Source organism: Vombatus ursinus, unplaced genomic scaffold (genome assembly GCF_900497805.2).
Source record: "Vombatus ursinus unplaced genomic scaffold, bare-nosed wombat genome assembly UNPS02014775.1, whole genome shotgun sequence".
Lineage (NCBI taxonomy): Eukaryota > Metazoa > Chordata > Mammalia > Diprotodontia > Vombatidae > Vombatus > Vombatus ursinus.
Window position 1 is genome coordinate 586,201 of NW_020954553.1, and position 18,389 is coordinate 604,589.

The 18,389-nt window shown below is 43.0% G+C and overlaps 1 protein-coding gene across 1 annotated transcript; it reads left to right on the plus strand.

Moving 5' to 3' along the window:
* The first annotated feature begins 8,608 nt into the window (after window positions 1–8,608).
* ATP5IF1 (ATP synthase inhibitory factor subunit 1) lies at window positions 8,609–12,256 on the plus strand. Its single transcript, XM_027864356.1, has 3 exons — window positions 8,609–8,825; window positions 8,913–9,019; window positions 11,970–12,256. The coding sequence occupies exons 1-3, from the start codon at window positions 8,727–8,729 to the stop codon at window positions 12,115–12,117; spliced, it is 354 nt and encodes a 117-aa protein (XP_027720157.1). The 5' UTR covers window positions 8,609–8,726; the 3' UTR covers window positions 12,118–12,256.
* The last annotated feature ends 6,133 nt before the right edge of the window (window positions 12,257–18,389 follow it).

Sequence of the window (18,389 nt, forward strand, 5' to 3'; positions counted from 1 at the left end):
CCCCCGAGGCCTTAGACGCCGACACACGTGACAGCGGCCCAGCGTCGACTTAGGCTCCGCCCCCCGGCGCTCCGGGGCGTCCTCTTAAAGGGCTAGCACACACTGCTGGTCCAGTGTCAGTTTCTCAGTGCCCAAGCAGGGCTCGATAGCGCTCCTGCCAGCGCCTGGATCTTGGACTGGCAGCGTGGACCCGAAACGCCAGCAAAGCTCTCGTGGGAGGAGGCTGACCTAGGAGCTGAACAGCCGGTGGATCTGAAAATAATAAAAACACTACAATCCATCCCTTATTTGTACCCTTAGCACAACCCCCATATACATGTGTGTATGTAGACATATGTATGGAATCCTACTGGCAGGGTTAAATAGAGCTTACATCTATGTCAATGACGCTCTGAAAATATTGTGTGATTTAGCTAGCCTGTTAGCTTCTTAGTCCCTCCTAAGGGCATATAAGTGATGTATGGGACCTGGAGTCAAGGAGAACTGAGTTCAAATTCTAATTTAGCTATTTATTAGTGTGTGACTCTGAGAAAGGTACTTAACTTCTCTCTGCTTCTGTTTCTTAGGATCTAAAATGGGGTAAACAGTAGCATCTACCTTCCCGTGTTGTGAGAATCAAATGAGATAATATTTGTAAAGAGCTGTGCAAAATTCAAATTACTGCATAAATGTCAACTATGATTATTATCTGATTGTAACAATATTTATTAAGTTATTGTGAGGAACAAATGAGATAACATGTAAAGTGCTTTGTAGATCTTAAAAGTGTTACTAGCTGTTATTATTACTGAGAGGAAATGTTACTATAGTGAAGTCTGAAAGTCCTGAGTGTGAATCCCCACTTCAGACACTTAGTAGCTAAGTGACCCTGGATAAATCACTTAACCTGTCCTGGCATTTATTTAACCCATCTCTAAAAGGAGAAACACCTGTAGTACTTAACACATGGGCAGCTAGGTAGCATAGTGGAAGCAGTGCTGGGTCTGAAGTCAGGCGACACATCTTCCTGAGTTCAAATCTGACCTCAGATGCTTATCAGATGTGTGATCCTGGGCAAGTCACTCAACCCTGTTTACCTTAGTTGCTCATCTGTAGAATGAGCTGGAGAAGGAAATGACAAACCACTTCAGGATTTGCCAAGAAAGTCCCAAATGGGGTCATAAAGAGTGGGACACAACTTAGCAACAACACTTACCTCATAGAATTATTGAGAGGCTCAAATGAGCTAAGTGATATAATGTGTTTGCAAAATTTTAATTGCTATATAAATGTCAGATATTATTACTTGACTCACATTTATTAAGTGCCTAGATTCTGGGGATAGTAACAGGAACATAAAGGTTTCTGAAGTCTTCCCTGTTGTACCACCCCCCCACCCCCACCCCCGTTTTTCCACTGATCTCATACAGTACTTTTGTTGTTGTTGTTGTTTTAATTTAATTTGTTTATTTTTAGTTTTCAACATTCAATCCATAAAATTTTTAGTTTTAAATTTTCTCCCCCTTCCATTCCTTCCCACCCCCAAACGGCATACAATTCAATATAAGATCTACATAGACATTCATGTTAAGCATATTTTCCCATTAGTCATGAAGTAAAGAACAATTAGAACTAATGGGAGGAACCACAAGAATGAAGCAATAAAACAAAACAACAAGGGAAAAGGAGAGCAAATAGTGTGCTTCGATCTGCATTCAGACACCATAGTTCTTTCTCTGGATGTGGATAGCAATTTCTATCATGAATTGGTTGGAGTTGTCTTAGATTCTTTCGTTGCAGTGAAGAGCCAAGTCTATCAAAGTCATTCATCCCATAATGTTGCTGTTACTGTGTACAACGTTCTTCTGGTTCTGCTAATTTCCCTCTGCATCAGTTCATGTAAGTCTTTCCAAGTTTTTTTGAAGTCTGCCTGTTCATCATTTCTTTTTTATTTTTTTGCTTTTTTTATTAATTAATTTATTTTTAGTTTTCAAAGCTTTTGAGTTTTAAATTTTCTCCCCGTCCCTCCCCATCCCTTCCCAAGACGGCATGCAATCTGCTATAAGCTCTACATATACATTCCTATTTAACATTTTCACATTAGCCATGTTGTAAAGAAGAATTAGAACCAATAGGAAGAAACACAAGGAAGAGGAAACAAAACAAAACAGAAGAAAAAAAAAGAGCAAATAGTATGCTTCAATTTGCATTTAGACTCCATGGTTCTTTCTCTCAATGTGGATAGCATTTTCCATCATGAGACTTTTGGAGACGTCTTACATCCTTGCATTGCTGAGAAGAGTTAAATCTGATAAAGTAAGTCATTGTACAACATGGCTGTTACTGTGTACAATGTTCTCCTGGTTCTGCTCACCTCACTCAGCATCAGTTCATACAAGTCTTTCCAGGTTTTTCTGAAGTCTGCCATCATTTCTTATAGCACAGTAGTATTCCATTACATTCATGTACCACAACTTGTTCAGCCATTCCCCATTTGATGGGCATCCCCTCAATTTCCAATTCCTTGCTACCACAGAAAGAGCTGCTATAAATATTTTTGTACATGTGGGTCCTTTTCCCATTTTTATGATGTCTTTGGGATACACACCAAGAAGTGATATTGCTGGGTCATAGGGTATATACAATTTTATAGCCCTTTAGGCATGGTTCCAAATTGTTCTCCAGAATGGTTGGATCATTTCACAACTCCACCAACAATGTATTAGTTTTCCAATTTTCCCACATCTTCTCCAACATTTATCATTGTCCTGTTTCGTCATGTTAGCCAATCTGATAGGTGTGATGTGGTACCTCAGAGTCATTTTTTTTTGCATTTCTCTAATCAATGGTGATTTAGAACATTTTTTAATATGACTATAGATAGCTTTAGTTTCTTCCTCTGAGAATTGCCTGTTCATATCTTTCGACCATTTATCAGTTGGGGAATCATACAGCACTTTTTAAAAAGACTATTGTATGCTATCCATCTCCAGAGAAAGAACTGATGGAGTCTAATGCAGACTTTCTCTACTTTACTTTACTTTATTTTCATTTTTGTTTGTTTTCTTTCAAAGTGTGACTTACAAATATGTTTTTCATGACTGCACATGCATAACCTATGTCAAACTGCCTTCACAATGAGGGAAGGAGAGAATTTGGAACTCAAAATTTGAAAAAAAAAAGTTGAATTTGTTTTTACATGTAATTGGGGGAAAAATAAAAATTTTTAATTTAAAAATACTATTGTGAAGAAGTATTGTTTTCTACAGTTGTAAGGACTATTACTCATGTAATATCATTCATCATAGCTATCTATGTTAATGTTTTCTATTTTACTGAACTTACTATGAGGTTTCATATCTAACTATACTTATTTACTTGATCTGCCGACCTCAAGTCTCTCTCCACTCCATTCCATCTTCCACTCAGCTGTCACTGATCAGTGACAGGTCTGACCACCTCATCCCCATCCCACCACCACACATTCAGTCAATTTCAGTAGCTCCCTAGTACTTCCAGCATCAAATACAAAATCCTCCATTTGGCTCGTAAAGCCCTCTGTAGCCTGGTCCCTTCCTGCCTCTCCAGGCTTCTTACAACCTTCCTCCCCTCCACATACTCTGTATTATGGTGACATTGGCCTCCTTGCTGGACAAAAAAAAAAAAAAAAAATTCACTCCTCTGCCCCAGGCATTTCCACTGGCTGGCCTCTTGCCTAGAATACTCTCTCTCCACTTTTCTGCCTCCTGGCTTCCTTCAGGCCCCAGCTAAAATCTCAACTTTTGCAAGAAGGCTGTTCTTCTAATCCTCTTTAAAGCTAATGCCTTCCCTCTAAGATTACCTCCAATTTATCCTGTCTACACCTTGTTTATATATAGATGTGTGCATTTGGTCTCCTCCATTAAACTGGGAGCTCCTAGAGAGCAGGGACTGTCTTTGAACTTTATTCCCAGCACTTAGTGGGATAAAGTACTTAGCACATAGTAGGAGCTTGATAGATGCTTGTTGACTATTGTACTATAAATTCCATGAGGGACTATGTCTCATTTAAACTTTTTACCTCCACTTCCTCTGACTCAGTGCTCTTCACACAGTAAGAATTTGATTTGATAAATATTGATTGTTATTGAAGCTGTGAAGTCTTAATTCCAAAAGACTCGTGATGGAAAATGCTATCCACAACCAGAGAATTATAAAGTCTGAATGCAGATGGAAGCACGCTATTTTCATTTTTTTCTCATCGTTTTTCCCTTCTCTTCTGATTCTTCTTTCACAACTTGACTAATGTGGAAATATGTTTAACATGATTGTACATGTATAAACTATATCAGGTTGCCTGCTGTCTTGGGGAGGGGGGAGGGAAGGGACAGGGGGAGAAAAATTTGGAATTCAAAATCTTACAAAAATGAATGTTGAAAACTATCTTTACATGTAATTGGAAAAAATAAAAAACTATCAAGTATGTGGGGGTGGGGAGGGGAACTATGAAGTCTTGCACTTGATGAAGTTTGATGTAGTGGTTAGAAAACTGGGGTGAGAGTCCAGAAGACCTGGGTCAAGTCCCATCTCTGGCACTGGCTTGACTCTGGACAAATCACTTGCCTCTCTGTACCCCCAGGCAACTCTAGAGGACTAAAAGTTGAGAACAGTTGCAAATTTGTGTGATGTACCTTCCTCACCAGAAGTTTGCTACGTAGATGAAGTTACAGGTTTGGAACCAAAAAATAATCCCAAAAAAAAGTACTCAAGATGGTCCCATTGGAGGCACATAGAATAAAAAAATGAAAAATGATACCGTCCCTGTCCTTGTAATAGTGGGGATTCCTTTGCTTGATTTTGCTCACACACCTTTCCAGACTTCTTGTACTTTACACCCTCCTATCCCACATATTCTTTGATCCAGAGACACTGGCCTTGTATTTCCTCAAATAAGACACTCCATCTCCCTACTTTGGGCATTTTCACTGGTCGTCCTCCATGTCTAGAATACTCAACTTTCTCACCTCCACCTGAAGTGCCAATTAAAATACTACCTCATACCCATCAGGTTGGCAAAGTTGATGAAAATGAAAATGACAAATGCTGGAGGGGCTGTGGGTAAACAGGTAAATCAATGCACTGTCTGTGGAACTGTGAAATTGGTCCAGCCATTCTAGAAAGCAATTTAATACTATGTCCAAAAAGCCATTGAGCTCTGCATAGTCTTTGACCCATCAATGCCACTACTAGTTCCATACCCCAAAGAGATCAAAGACAGAAGGAAAGGATCCACATGTACAAATGGTGGCAAAGAATTGGAAACTGGGAGTGGGGTGTGTGCCTATCAATTGGGGAATGAATGTGATGGATTATTAGTATACTGTAAGAAATGATGATGGGGAGAAGGGGCAGCTAGATGGCGCAGTGTATAGAGCACCAGCCCTGGAGTCAGGAGGACCTAAGTTTAAGTACGGCCAGACACTTGACATTAGCTGTGTGACCCTGGGCAAGTCACTTAACCCCAACTGCCTCCAAAAAAAAAAAAAAAGAAAAGAAAAAGAAAAGAAATGATGATGGGGATGGTTTCAGAGAACCCTGGGAAGACTTGTATGAGCTAATGTAGAATAAACTGAGCAGACTAGTGTTAATTCACTCTGTCTGGCTTTTCATGACCCCTTGGACCATAGCACACCACTATTCTCCACTGTCTCCCCAGGTCTGTCCAAACTCACGTTCATTGCTTCCATGACACTATTTATCCATCTTATCCTCTGATGTTCCCTTTTCCTATTGCCTTCAATCTTTTCCAACATAAGAGTCTTTTCCAATGAACCCTGTTCTTCTCATTATGTTGCCTAAGTATTTAGGCTTTAGCTTCAGTATCTGACCTTCCAGTGAACAGTCTGAATTAATTTCTTTAAGTATTGACTGATTTAATATCCTTGCTGTCCAAGGACTCTCAAAAGTCTTCTCTAGCACCGCAATTCAAAAGCATCGATTCTGCAGCCACTCAGTTTATAGTCCACCTCTAGCAGCCATACATTACTACTGGAAAAACCATAGTTTTGACTATACAGACCAGGAGATCAATTTATGCAATAACAACAACATTGTAAAGACGAAGAACTTTCTAAGACTCAGGAACTCTGATCAAGGCAATGACTAACTAGGGTTCCAGAAGACTCATGATGAAATATGGTGCCCACCTCCAGAAAAAGAGCTGATAGACTCAGAGTGCAGATCAAAGCATATGTTCTTTTCTTTCTTTCTTTCTTTTTTTGAACATAGCTAAAGCAGAAATTGTTTTGCTTGACTATATATTTATGGAGGCTTTTGGGGGTTGCGTTTTTTTTTTTGTCTTCTCAGTGGGTGGGGGAAGGAGAGTAGAGAGGGAGAGAAATCAGAACTGAAAATAAAATAAAACTGAATTTTAAAAAAAATTCCACCTTCTGTGGGAAACTTTTCCCAGTCCCTTTAATAGTAGTGCCTTACCTCTATTGATTATTTCCAGTTTATTCCATACATAGTCTATTTTTACATAGTTTGCATGTTGTCTTAGCCATTAGACTGCTCTCCTTAAAAGCAGAGATTGTCTTTTACCTTTCTTTGTATCTCCAGTGATTAGTACAGCGCCTGGCACACAGTAGGTGCTTAATCAATATTTATTGCCTGACATTCCCTTGTTTCCTTCAAGACTTGGCTCAAATACTACTTCCTATATGAAACTTTTCCTGATTCTGCCCTCCCCCACCAATCTTTTATTTATTTTGGATTTGTTCTCTATATATTTATGTGTATTTCTCCTCCCAAAAAAGATGTAAGCTCCTTGGGGGCTAAGACTGGCTTATTTTTCATCTTTGTATCCTTCCTGCCAAGTAGAGTATCTTACCCAGAAGAAGTGCTTAATCTTTTTTTTTTTTTTTGATGAATTGAGGGTGGGATTTGATTCAATTAAGAATTTACAGTTTCTCTATCAATTTGTATAAAAATCTTTGCATTGAAAATCATAGATTTACAGCTCAAAGAGATATCAGAGGCCATCTAATCCAGCCCTTCATTTTATAAAAAAACAGGAACTGAGGCACAGAGCAGTAAAGTGACTTGCAAAGGGTCACACAGCTAGTAAGTATCTAAAGGAAGAAACTAAAACCAGGTCTATTATGACTTCATATCCTATCCAGTACAAGTTGCCTCTAATGAGGACCTGATATCCAGGGTAGATATATATAATATATATATATACATGTATATGTATATATATGTGTGTGTGTGTATGTGTGTGTATACACACATATATACACACACACACATATATATATGACCAAGAATCATTCCCCAATGGGTAAATATTAGGTTAAAGGGTATAATCAAACAGTTTTCCAGAAAGTGATTCCAAACTGAATAAACATATGAAAGATTCTTTAAAAGTCTCTAATAATAAGGGAAAGGCAAATCAACTATTCTGAAGTTTAACCTCACAACCAGCAATATTGGTAATGACCAAGGATGGAAATGGGGCAGCTAGGTGGCACAGTGGATAAAAGTGCCAGGCCTGGAGGCAGGAAGATTCATCTTCTTAAGTTCAAATCTGGCCTCAGACACTTACTAGCTGTGTGACCCTGAGCAAGTCACATAACCCTGTTTGCCTGAGTTTCCTCATCTGTAAAATGAGCTGGAGAAGGAAATGGCAAACCACTCCAGTATCTCTGTCAAGAAAAACCAAAGTGGGGTCATGAAGAGTCTGACTCTACTGAAAACAACTGAACAACCATTATAAATATGGAAATAGCAGTGTAGGGTTTGGAGAAAGATAAGCACTACCCTGCTGATCAATATTTGAACTGGAAAAACCATTTTGGAAAGCAATTTGGAGTTTTCAAAGCCTTTGATCCTGAGGTCCCACTATTACATATATGAGGAGTTGAGGAGAGAAGAAGAAAAAAGAAGAGGAAGTAAGGAAGGAAAGAAAGAAGAGAAGAAAGGAGGAAAGAAGGAAGGGAAAGAGGAAAGGGAGGGTTGTTGTTCAGTTCTGTCCAAGTCTTTGTGACCTCATGGGCTACAGCAAGCCAATGCTGTCCATGGGATTTTCTTGGCAAAGAAACGAGTGGTTTGCATTTTCTTTCCCAGAGGATTTAAAGCAAATAGAGGGTGACTTGCCCAAGGTCACACTGCTAGTCAGTATCTGAGGTTGGATTTGAACTCAGGTAGTCCCAGCCTCCAGGCCCAGGGAGCTGTCCACTGGAACCACCTAGAGAAAGGAAGGAAGGGAGAGATGACTTTTCTCTCTTGAGACAACGGATGACTATGGAAAGGTGAGAGGGAAGGGAATATTTGAAATTATAATATAAAAACAAACGTTATCAATAATTTTTTTTAATTAGAAGAACGTCCAGCTTCCAACTTGTCCCAGCGGTTCCACCCCCACCGGGTTCTGATTGGTGCAAATACCAACCCTGCCTCGTCTCGCCCCACCCCGCCCCGCCCCGCCCCTCCCCCTCTCATCAACAACCCCAGAGTGCTGTCCGCAGGGCCCTTGTTCGTGATTGGCTGCGGCTTGGTTGCACCCCCTCATTCGGAGTCGCCGTTGCCTACCTGGGCCCCGCCCCTTCCCGATCCAGACTGGCTGCCCTCCCGCGCACTTCGGCCCCCGTGCATGGGATTGGTTACGCCGGCTGCGCCGGGAGGGTGATGTCGACGCGTGGGCCCGACGCCGCTGAAGGTCTCCAGGCTTCAGAAAGGTGGACTCTGCAGTAGCCAGAGCAGCGAGCATGGCGTGTACGGCTGTGGCAGCGACACGACTTGGACTCGGCCTGTGGGGCGCCAGAACCATGCAGGCTCGGGCCTACAATTTGGACTACCCCCGCCAGGTACTGCGGGCCTTCCCCAGCCGCCCGGCCCCGCCCGGCCCGACCCGGTCTCGCTCATTCCCCTCTCCCCGCTTCTTGTCTCCGCAGTTCAGCAGCGACCCTGTCGACGAGGTCAGCGGTGGTGCCGGTGCCATCCGGGACGCCGGCGGGGCCTTCGGCAAGAGGGAGAAGGCCGAGGAGGACCGGTACTTCCGGTGAGGACCGAGCCCGTCCATGTACCCCCCGAATTCCCCCTAGCTCCCCTAAACCTTGGACTACCAAACCCAGCCAGCTCCCCGGGGGCCCCTCTTACCCCACCCGTCCAGTCTTTTCAATTCGACACGTCTTGGGGCGCTTCCCGTGTGACCCAGCCCTGGAAGAAGAGACCCTGTTCTTAAGGCCAAGCCGTCCTGGGTGGGATTGGATACTGTCCTCAGTGGATACAAAGTAACCGCCAGGCAGAGGCATATTGGAGGGAGGGGGAGGGGCAGGGGCAGGGCACGTGGGGACCCCGCTGCCCAAGCCTTTTCCCTTTGGCATTTCCAGGAGTCTGACTTTTGGCCTCCAGGTCTGGGCTCCACCCATTCAGATGCTAAGCCTCCCTGATTTAGATGGGCAGGGCTGTCAAGATCACAGGCCTCCCTTCCCATAGGCTTCCCGTGCTGGGCACAGCTTTTAGGTCTCTGTAACATCTCTCCCCAGCAAGGAAAGCCCCTAGGTTACATTTGGGAGGTGGTTTGGTGAGGATGAAGGGGCCGTGGAGTTAGTATCAAAAGATCAGCTTTTGAATCCTGGCCCTGCTGCTTCCTATGTGTGTGACCTTGAGTAAAGAGCAAAGAGGCTCTTCCCTCTAGGTTTCCTCATCTGTACAGATGAGAGTGTTGAACAAATGATTTTAAGGTCCCTTCCCAGCCTTCAGTTTTGTTTTCCTCACTCTGCCAGGGCCCCTTTGGCCAGTTTCTTACAAGCCTTGTCAGCTACCACACCATAAGTTATGAAAAGATAACCCTGCAGGCAGGCAAACAACAGTATTCTGCAACAGCTTCTCAAGCAAGACCCATCACAGAAATGGAGAACTGGACAGGACCAGTCATTTTATTTTGCAAAGAAACAGGCCCATAAAGGCTAAAGCTAACCAAGGTTACATGCATGGCCCTTCTCCCAAAAGAAAGGAAGTAATATTCTTTTCCCGAGTTTATTCCTAGCTGTACCCACAGTACCTCCTCCCTGTTGAATTGGACCTATGTTCTTTCACTAGAACCAAGTAGGCAGCCACCCAGGCTGATTGAGGCTGCAGTTAAGAATATTTATTGTCCCATTTTTATAAAAGTGCATTTTTGATGCCATAAGAGTCTATTCCACATGGCATGCAGGCATTTATTTTGCAATAAACTAAATTTCTTTGGCTAATTTATTAAGGCCCCAAGCCTCTAGTAGATGATGATACAATTTTAAAAGCTTATCTGGAGTTTGGTGACATAATGGATAGGGAGCTACCTTCAGAGTGAGGGGCTCAGGTCTTGCCTCTGATATATACTACCTGTGTGTGACCCCAGCAGCTCTCTGTGAGAGGGATACTTGGACCCAGGGTTCATGAATTTGTTTCTTAAATATTTTGGTGATTAAATTGGTTTCTTTTTTAAGCCTATGTATTTTATACACTTAAAAGTAATTCTGAGAAGGGGCCCATAGACTTTACCAGATTACTAAGGGGGTTCCTGACCAAAAAAAAAAGGTTAAGAATTCCTGCTCCAACACTATAATTTGCAGGACAGTTGCCAATATGCATTGGTAGAGAGAGTCTCCTTACCTGGAGTTCCTAGAATGGTGACCTCAGTTTCAGAACCTCCATCCCACCTTCCTAGAACAAAAGACCAAAAACCTGAGGCACACAAATGTTTCTTGATCTGTCTTGGGAATAAAATTGTCCAGTAGGACTTACATTTCCACTCCAGCATATCCTAGGTTTAGAAGGGGCGGCTAGGTAGCACAGTAGATAGAGTGCTGGGCCTGGAATCAGAAGATTCATTTGTCTGAGTTCAAGTCCAGCCTCAGGCACTTACTAGTTGTGAGACCTGGGCAAGTCACGTCACCCTGTTTGCCTTGGTTTCCTCATCTGTAAAATGATCTGGAGGAGGAAATAGTAAACCAGTGAGGTCACAGAGAGTCAGACATGACTGAAAAAACAGCTGAACAAAAAGGTTTAGAGCCGTTTGGGCATGAGCTTGTGAAGGTTATATAGTACATCCTTTATTTGTCTACAACTCCCACCAAAGCCATCTGATGACTGGTCATCAGGGTGCTGCAGTGATTCTAAGGCTGTGACAGGCACATGCTCTGGCTCCAACATCTTTTTGAGTTTGGTCCACCTTGGGTCTAGTCCCCTCGATCTCACTTTTCAAAGTGTTTTGTTGATGCTACTTCACACACTTCCAGTGAGCCTCCCCTCACCTTCTACCCCTTCCAAAGGCTCTTTACTTCAAAGCTAATTTACACTAAGATTTAGTGATTTGTCACTCTTCTCAGGACTACTAACATTTTAATAGAGACCACTGAAAGGAATGAAACCTTAATGGTAGAATTTAAAAGGATGCCCCATGTGTTAATGGAATTATCTTCTCCATCCTGGTAAGGAGATGATGCTGAGTTCTTGAAGGCTATTCCAATAGTGCTTAATTTTGGGTAGGTCCCACCAAGCTAGAGGTGTTTAAAGGTTGTACTTCATGACAGACTATCTGCCCAAGGACAGTAACTGAGTGCATCACCAGTTGAGTACCGTAAATCATGAAGACCATCTGTTAAAACATTGAGAGCCTCTGACTTAACATGGGTGGAGGGATTACCCACACCAGTGCAATCAAGGATCCTTAAGTGACACCAAGGTAAGGAAAATGCTGGAGATAGCTCTTGAACCCTTCAGATCACAGGGTAAAGCACGCCCCACCTTTAACATACATGTTGTGTGTTCTTCACGCCTCACCAGAGAGCCACAGCATTTTAGGGTTTGGAGAGGCCTTCTTTCTAACAGAGAAAGAATAGTCAAAATAGGGAGGATCTACGAAAGGGACAGAGCTGTACCTGCTGTGTAAGTACTTGAGGCTGCGTCCAGGATGAGGTGCCCGGTGGGGATTGTGGGTCAAACCTAGAGGTGCTTCTCTCTTGTAGAGAGAAGAGCCGAGAGCAGCTGGCTTCCCTGAGGAAACACCATCAGGAAGAAATCACGCACCATGAGAAGGAGATACAACGCCTCCAGAAAGAAATTGAGCGTTATAAGAACAAGATTAGAAAGCTGAGAGATGATGATGATGATTAAGCTGAGTTTCTTCTTGTTCAGTGATCAGCTTTAATCTACATATGGAATCATTGTCCACTACTTGTGTGACATACTCTCTAGTTTGATGTACTTTTTGCTGTGTATTGCAACTAAATGGTAATAAATTGTGGTCACTGATTTCTTCTAGGTACCTTATTATGCTGTGGAGAAAGATGACTCTGGGGACATGGTCATAAATGTTTTTAGGTGGTTTGGATGAGAATTAGTGAGCTACAGTGCTGATAATCAATGCCTATCTAATTTCTTTAAACCATAGTGCCTTTCTAAACTGACTTAAGGTAAATGTGCTAACTCAAGCAAGAAGCAATTATTAAGCACCTACTGTGGGTCAGACACTGTGCTAAGTGCTGAGGATACAAGTATTGATAGTCCCTGCCCTTGAGCTTACATTCTGACAGATTAGCTCCAACTTATCTTCGTTTAGATCTTGTCTTCATGTTTCCCCCCATTAGACTGTGAGCTTCTAGTGGTTTTTGCCCCCTTTTTTGGTACCTTTAGCATGGTACCCAGTACATAGTTGGCACTTAATAGATGCTTGTTGAGTTGGTTTGTCCAGGGAGACATCTACATACAAATAAAAGGAATATGTGCAAAACATATAGAAGACAATTTTAGGAGAGAGCCGCCTGATCTGGGGGATCAGAAAGGTACTTCTCGAGCTGGGTTTTAAAGGGAAGTAGAAATTCCAAGAGGCAGAGATGAGGAAGAAGAGTAGGTCAGGTAGAGGGGTCCGATACTGGGAAATCATGGAGATAGCATGGATGGTTGTGTGACAAGTAGCCCGTGGGCCAGGATCGGTGGGCCAAAACCAAAAACCAGGCCACGGATGTACTGGGGGAAGGTTGGGAAGAGCTTTAAATGCCACCACAACTTGTGTGTGATCCTGGTAACGGACACTGGAGGTTATTGAGCAGAGTAGGGACGTGGTCAGACCTGTGTTTAGGAAAATCACCAACTGCTGTGTGTGGAGGTTTCCTTGGAGTCCACAGAGACAAGACAGACCAATCAGAAGGCTATTAAAAGTTGACCAGGCAGGAGATGGAGTATTGGATGTGTGCAGTGAGGAGTCAAGGATATCCTTCAGTAATTTAAGAGAGGGGAGGGTTAGGGACAAGGTAATAACTTGTCTTAGAGACGTGTTGTTTGAGGTGCCAGAAGTACATAGAGTTTGAGATGTCCCTCTCTTAGATGTGTAGTGTTAACTGGATAGTAGGTAAAGGAGGTGACGTGGAAGTAGAAGTTACAAGATGGGAAGTGTGGAGTGAGAGCGAGCAGTCAGGGGTGACACCAAGGTGGAAAACCTAGGTGACCAGAACAATGATGGTAGTTAGGAAATTCTGAAGAGGGAAGTGTGTTTGAGAAGCCTATGGAACTTTCAGTTTAAAATACCTGGTGATGTGAAACTGTAGCTTAGGAAACAGGCTAGGGCCAAATAAATCCATCTGGGAATAATCCGAATAGAGTTAATGGAACCCATGGGAGCAGATGAGGTCACCAAAAGAGGAAAGGCCCAGGATAGAACCTTGAGGTACACCCACAGTTAGTGCATGTGATACAGGTAATGAGTTAACAAAGGGGACTGAGAGGGAACAGATGGGTAGGAGGAGAGCTAAGAACAAGAAGAAGAGGACCCAGGAGTCTGCAGTCATGCCCCAGAGCCAGATGAATGAGAACCAAGAAAAGACCACCATGTTTGGCAATTGAGAGATTATTTATCTTTTCAGAATGTCTAGAAGAGTGCAAGTGGAGAGGCAGTCAAGCTTTCTTCAAGGAGTTTAGCTAAGGGAGAAAAAAGGACTTTTCGTTTTCCTTTTTGGCCTGTTTATTAAGTAAAATATTTATATCTTCTGGATCTTGTCCTCTGCCACCTCAGTAATTCTTGGAGGAGGGGGAGTAGAACACCGGGAGTAGAGGAGTCTAGTTTTTCAATTTATGGGCAGTAATAGAATACTCAAGTCTTGGGCGAAGTATTTAGAAATAGATCATTAGAATAGCATATGTGACTTCAAACACTTATAAATCACTTAGTCACTTGACTTGTTTCTGATACAAACAAGGTCCTTTGGTGTCATTGGTTATTAAAAGTTTGATCAAGTCAACAAGCCTACTACAAACTACTGTGAATGTGTTTTCTGCCACCTCTCAGTTCCCTATTTATCGGGGTACCAAGGAGGCAGCGAACTCAAGTTCTGAGGTACAATTTTAGCCTTCATATCAAGGAGTCGATTTGTCTTTACACTAGATAACAGTTTTCTAATCAATCAGCCGAGGAAGTTGCCTCCCTTTTTGCTGAAAGGACTTGGAGAGGTAGACAGGAAGAAAGGGAAACCCAGTGAGAGTCTCCAACACAAAGTATGGAGCTGAAAGAGTTTGTGTCCGCACCCAGGAGGAAGGTCTTTACTCCTTGGAACCCAGGGACTGGAGGTAATGGCCTACATTTGTATAGCTTCAAATGTACAAAAGTCTATGTCAAATGCATTCTCATTTGATCCTCCAGATAACCTTGTAGATTGTACAAATCTTATCCCTGTAGTAGGGATGAGAACCTCTGGGAGACAGAGTGACTTTACCAAGATCAGACCTCTGGCAAATGGTGAAGTTGGGCCTTAGGGGAGCTAGTCTCAAAGGATAGTAACATCATGTCAAAGAGCAGCGGCCTTAAAGTCAGGAAAGACCTGGAGTCGTGACTGGTCAGTGGCAGAGCCAGGACTCAAAACAAAAGCCTTGGACTCTTCAATCCACTGCTTTTCTGTTGAAGGACAACATACTTGGATGTTACTTGTGATTGAGATGATCAGAGAAGATAGCATTTAATCATAATCATGAAGAATGACTAAAATATCAAGGAGAGTTGCTGCTTGTCCTGGGGCCAAGGTCCCCCACTGCATCCTGGGCCACCTCCAGTTGTCCTGAACAAGGAGGGTTGGAGGCTAGTCAGAGGAGAGATCACTAGGCACAGGAAATTTTGTAGACAAAGGTACAGAATTCCTTTCCTCTCCTTTGAGTTCATTTAATCCTTATTGATCACCCAATCAAGATGCCTGTGGTTATTGTCTCCAGACCTCCAGGACATTCCTTTTCTCCCTCAATGAATTCAGTTCCTGTCTCAGTCTTTCCTTCCCAACTCCTGCTCTTATACTAAAGGACTTCAGCATACATACTGCTACTCCCATAAATTACCCTAACCTCCCAACTCATCAATAACTCATTTCCCATGACCTCCTGTTGTGCCCAACCACAGCCACACACAAAGATGGTTGTATCCTTGACCTTATCACCCTCAAGTGTTCCACATTCATGTTTATGAACTCTGAAATTCTCTTACCTGATCACATTCCACCTCTGCCTCTCTGCCTTGCAACTCCAAACCCTGTTTTTCATCCTCATTAATTCCCAAGTAATCTACCCCCTCAGTTCTTCCAGACCATTGACCTTGCCTTGGTTACTCTCTCTTTCTTTGCCCTTCTGGTCCCTCAGTGAAGTAGTTTAACCCTACGTTGTTCTCTTGAATCCCTGGCCCCTTTATTCTATCAAAGATCTTGCCCTGCCAAACCCCAACTTTTTCCACCATCTGTTGCCTTAATTCCTACTCACTGAACAAAGCTGGAGAAAATCATGAAATTGATGCTGACTGGTTTCATTACAAATTATGTTACATAGTCTGGACTGGGCCCTCACAATGGCAAGGCAATCCTTTTACACCTCCGTAATTGACCTACCATCCCACTCACCACAATGGCTTTTCCAAACCTTGACTTCTCAAATTTCCCATGGCTCCCTCTTCACCCTCTCAATTGAGATCCTTGCCTCATTTCACTGCAAAGATTGAAGCCATTCATGGAGCACTCCTCCCCTTTTCTTCATCTCACATAGATGCCTTCTGCCACTATCTCCTCCACCTGTTTCATGTGAAGAGGTGGTTCCTCTTACCAAGGAAAACTGCATGCTTACTTCTCTTGCTAATCTTCAATGTTTCCCTGTCTGCTGGCTGCTTTCCTACTGCCTACAAACAGGCCCATGTGTCTTCCTCTATCCTCCAAAAATCCTCATTAATCTGCACCATCATCCCATGTCTGTCCCTTTTCTTGGCTAACCTCATTGAGATGGCCCATTTCCTTTCCTCTCACTCTCTGCAAGTCTTTCTTTCCACCTTAGTATTCAACCAAAACTTGTTTGTTTTTTTTTCTTTTTGCAAGGCTTTAGGGGTTAAGTGACTTACCCAGGTCACACAGCTAGTAAGTGTCAAGTATCTGGTCTGAGATCTGATTTGAACTCAGGCTCTCCTGATTTCAGGGCCTGTGCTCTATCCACTGTGCCACCTAGCTGCTCCCCAAAACTATTCTCTAAAGTTACTAATGATCTCTTAATTGCCAATCCTCATCCTTCCTGACCTCTTCTGTAGCCATTGACATTATCAGTCATCCTGTGCTCCTTGATATTATTCTCTGGGTTTTCGTGATGCTCTCTCCTGGTGCCCCTTCTGTGTACCTGTTTTCTGCTCTGTCTCCTTTGCTAGATCTTCATCTAGGTCATGCCTTCTAACTGTGAGTGTACCCCAAGGCTCTTTTTACGGGCCCTTTTCTCCATCTAGACTATTTCACTTGGTGATCTTGTCAGCTCCCACCTTGATTCAGCTCTAAGCTGACCATTATCGGATAGACCTGTCCAGCCCTAAACTTTCCTGGCTCACATCTCCAGTTGCCTGTTAGACACCTTGAACTGGGTATTGAGTAGACATTTTAAACTCAACATGTCCAAAATTGAACTCATCTTTCTCATTAAGCCCACTTCTCTTCCTAGCTTTGTAATTACTGTTGAGTGTACTGCTATCCTCTTGGTCATGCAACCTAGTTCTCTTCGTAGACTCTCTGTTTTCACACACACACACACACCCGTCCAATCTGTTGTTAAAATCTGTAATACTATCACCACACTAGGGCAGGCTCTCATCACTGCTAATTGGTCTCTGGTCTCTCTGTAGAAAGTCTTCCCACTCCAAATCATCTTCCATTCAGCTGTCAAAAGTCATCTTTCAAAGGGCAGATCTGACTATATCACCCTCTTATTCAATAACAACCTGTTATCTTCAGGATCAAATCTAAATTCTTTTGTTTGGCTTTTAAATCCCTTCATAACCTGGCTCCTTCCTACCTTCCCAGTCTTCTTACACCTTATCACCACTATCACGATTGCCACCCACATAACCTTATAAGCCAGCGATACTAGCCAGCTTGCTGTTTTTTAAACAAGGCACTGCATCGGGATGGAACCCTAAAGTTTTCACTGGCTGTCTCCCATGCCTGGAACTCTCTCCACCTTCCTCCCTGACTTTGTTCGGAGTCTAAGTCCCCCCTTCTTCAAGAAGACTTTCCCAGTGCTCCTTAATCTCAGTTCCTTCTGAGACTACTCCTAATTTATCTTCTATAGGCTTTGTTTGTACGTGATTGTTTACAAGCTGTCTTCTGCCATTTGACGGTGAACTCCTTTAGAACACATATCTGCTTGCCTTCCTTTGCCTTCCTAGCACTTAGAACAATGCCTGGCACATAGTAGGCACTTGGTAAATGCTAATTGGCTGACTGACTAGGAAAGGTAAGTAGTCTGGTTGGGGAGGTGTGCCATAAGGAAGCATAGTAAGACAACTGGCAAGATAGGTAGAATCACTTTTCTCTTTCATTCTGTTCTGTCCCATTGGTCTCTTTCTTTTCCCCCTTTCCTCTCTGTTTCATTTTCTTTGCCTTTCCATCTCATCTAAACCAGTCCCAGCCTTACTAAAGCTCAGAAGTTGTTATAAGTAGAAGCAGAGCAGTAAGTGATCCCAAAGTGTGGAATCCTGCAAACTCCAGGAGCTGAAGGCCCCAAGCTGGAGGGGCAGGTTAGATAGAAAAAGGAAGGGAACAAAGATAGAGGAAGCAGTTGACAGCCAGCAAAGTGCCACAGACAGGTACCAGGAATTTGTTCCTTAATGCAGTGCCAACCAGAAAAGAGCCCAGTGTGCAGGCACTCAGCTGCCTGCTACGCTATTAAAATGCCACTTGTTTTCAGTCTTGTCTGACACTTCGTGACCCATTTGGGGTTTTCTTGGCAAAGATACTAGAATGGTTTGCCATTTCTTTCTTCAGCGCATTTTACAAATGAGGAAACTGAGGCAAACTGGGTTATGTGGTTTGCCCAGGGTCTCACACAGCTGGTAAATGTCTGAGGCCGGATTAGAACTTTCTGACTCCAAACATAGCACTATCCACTGACAC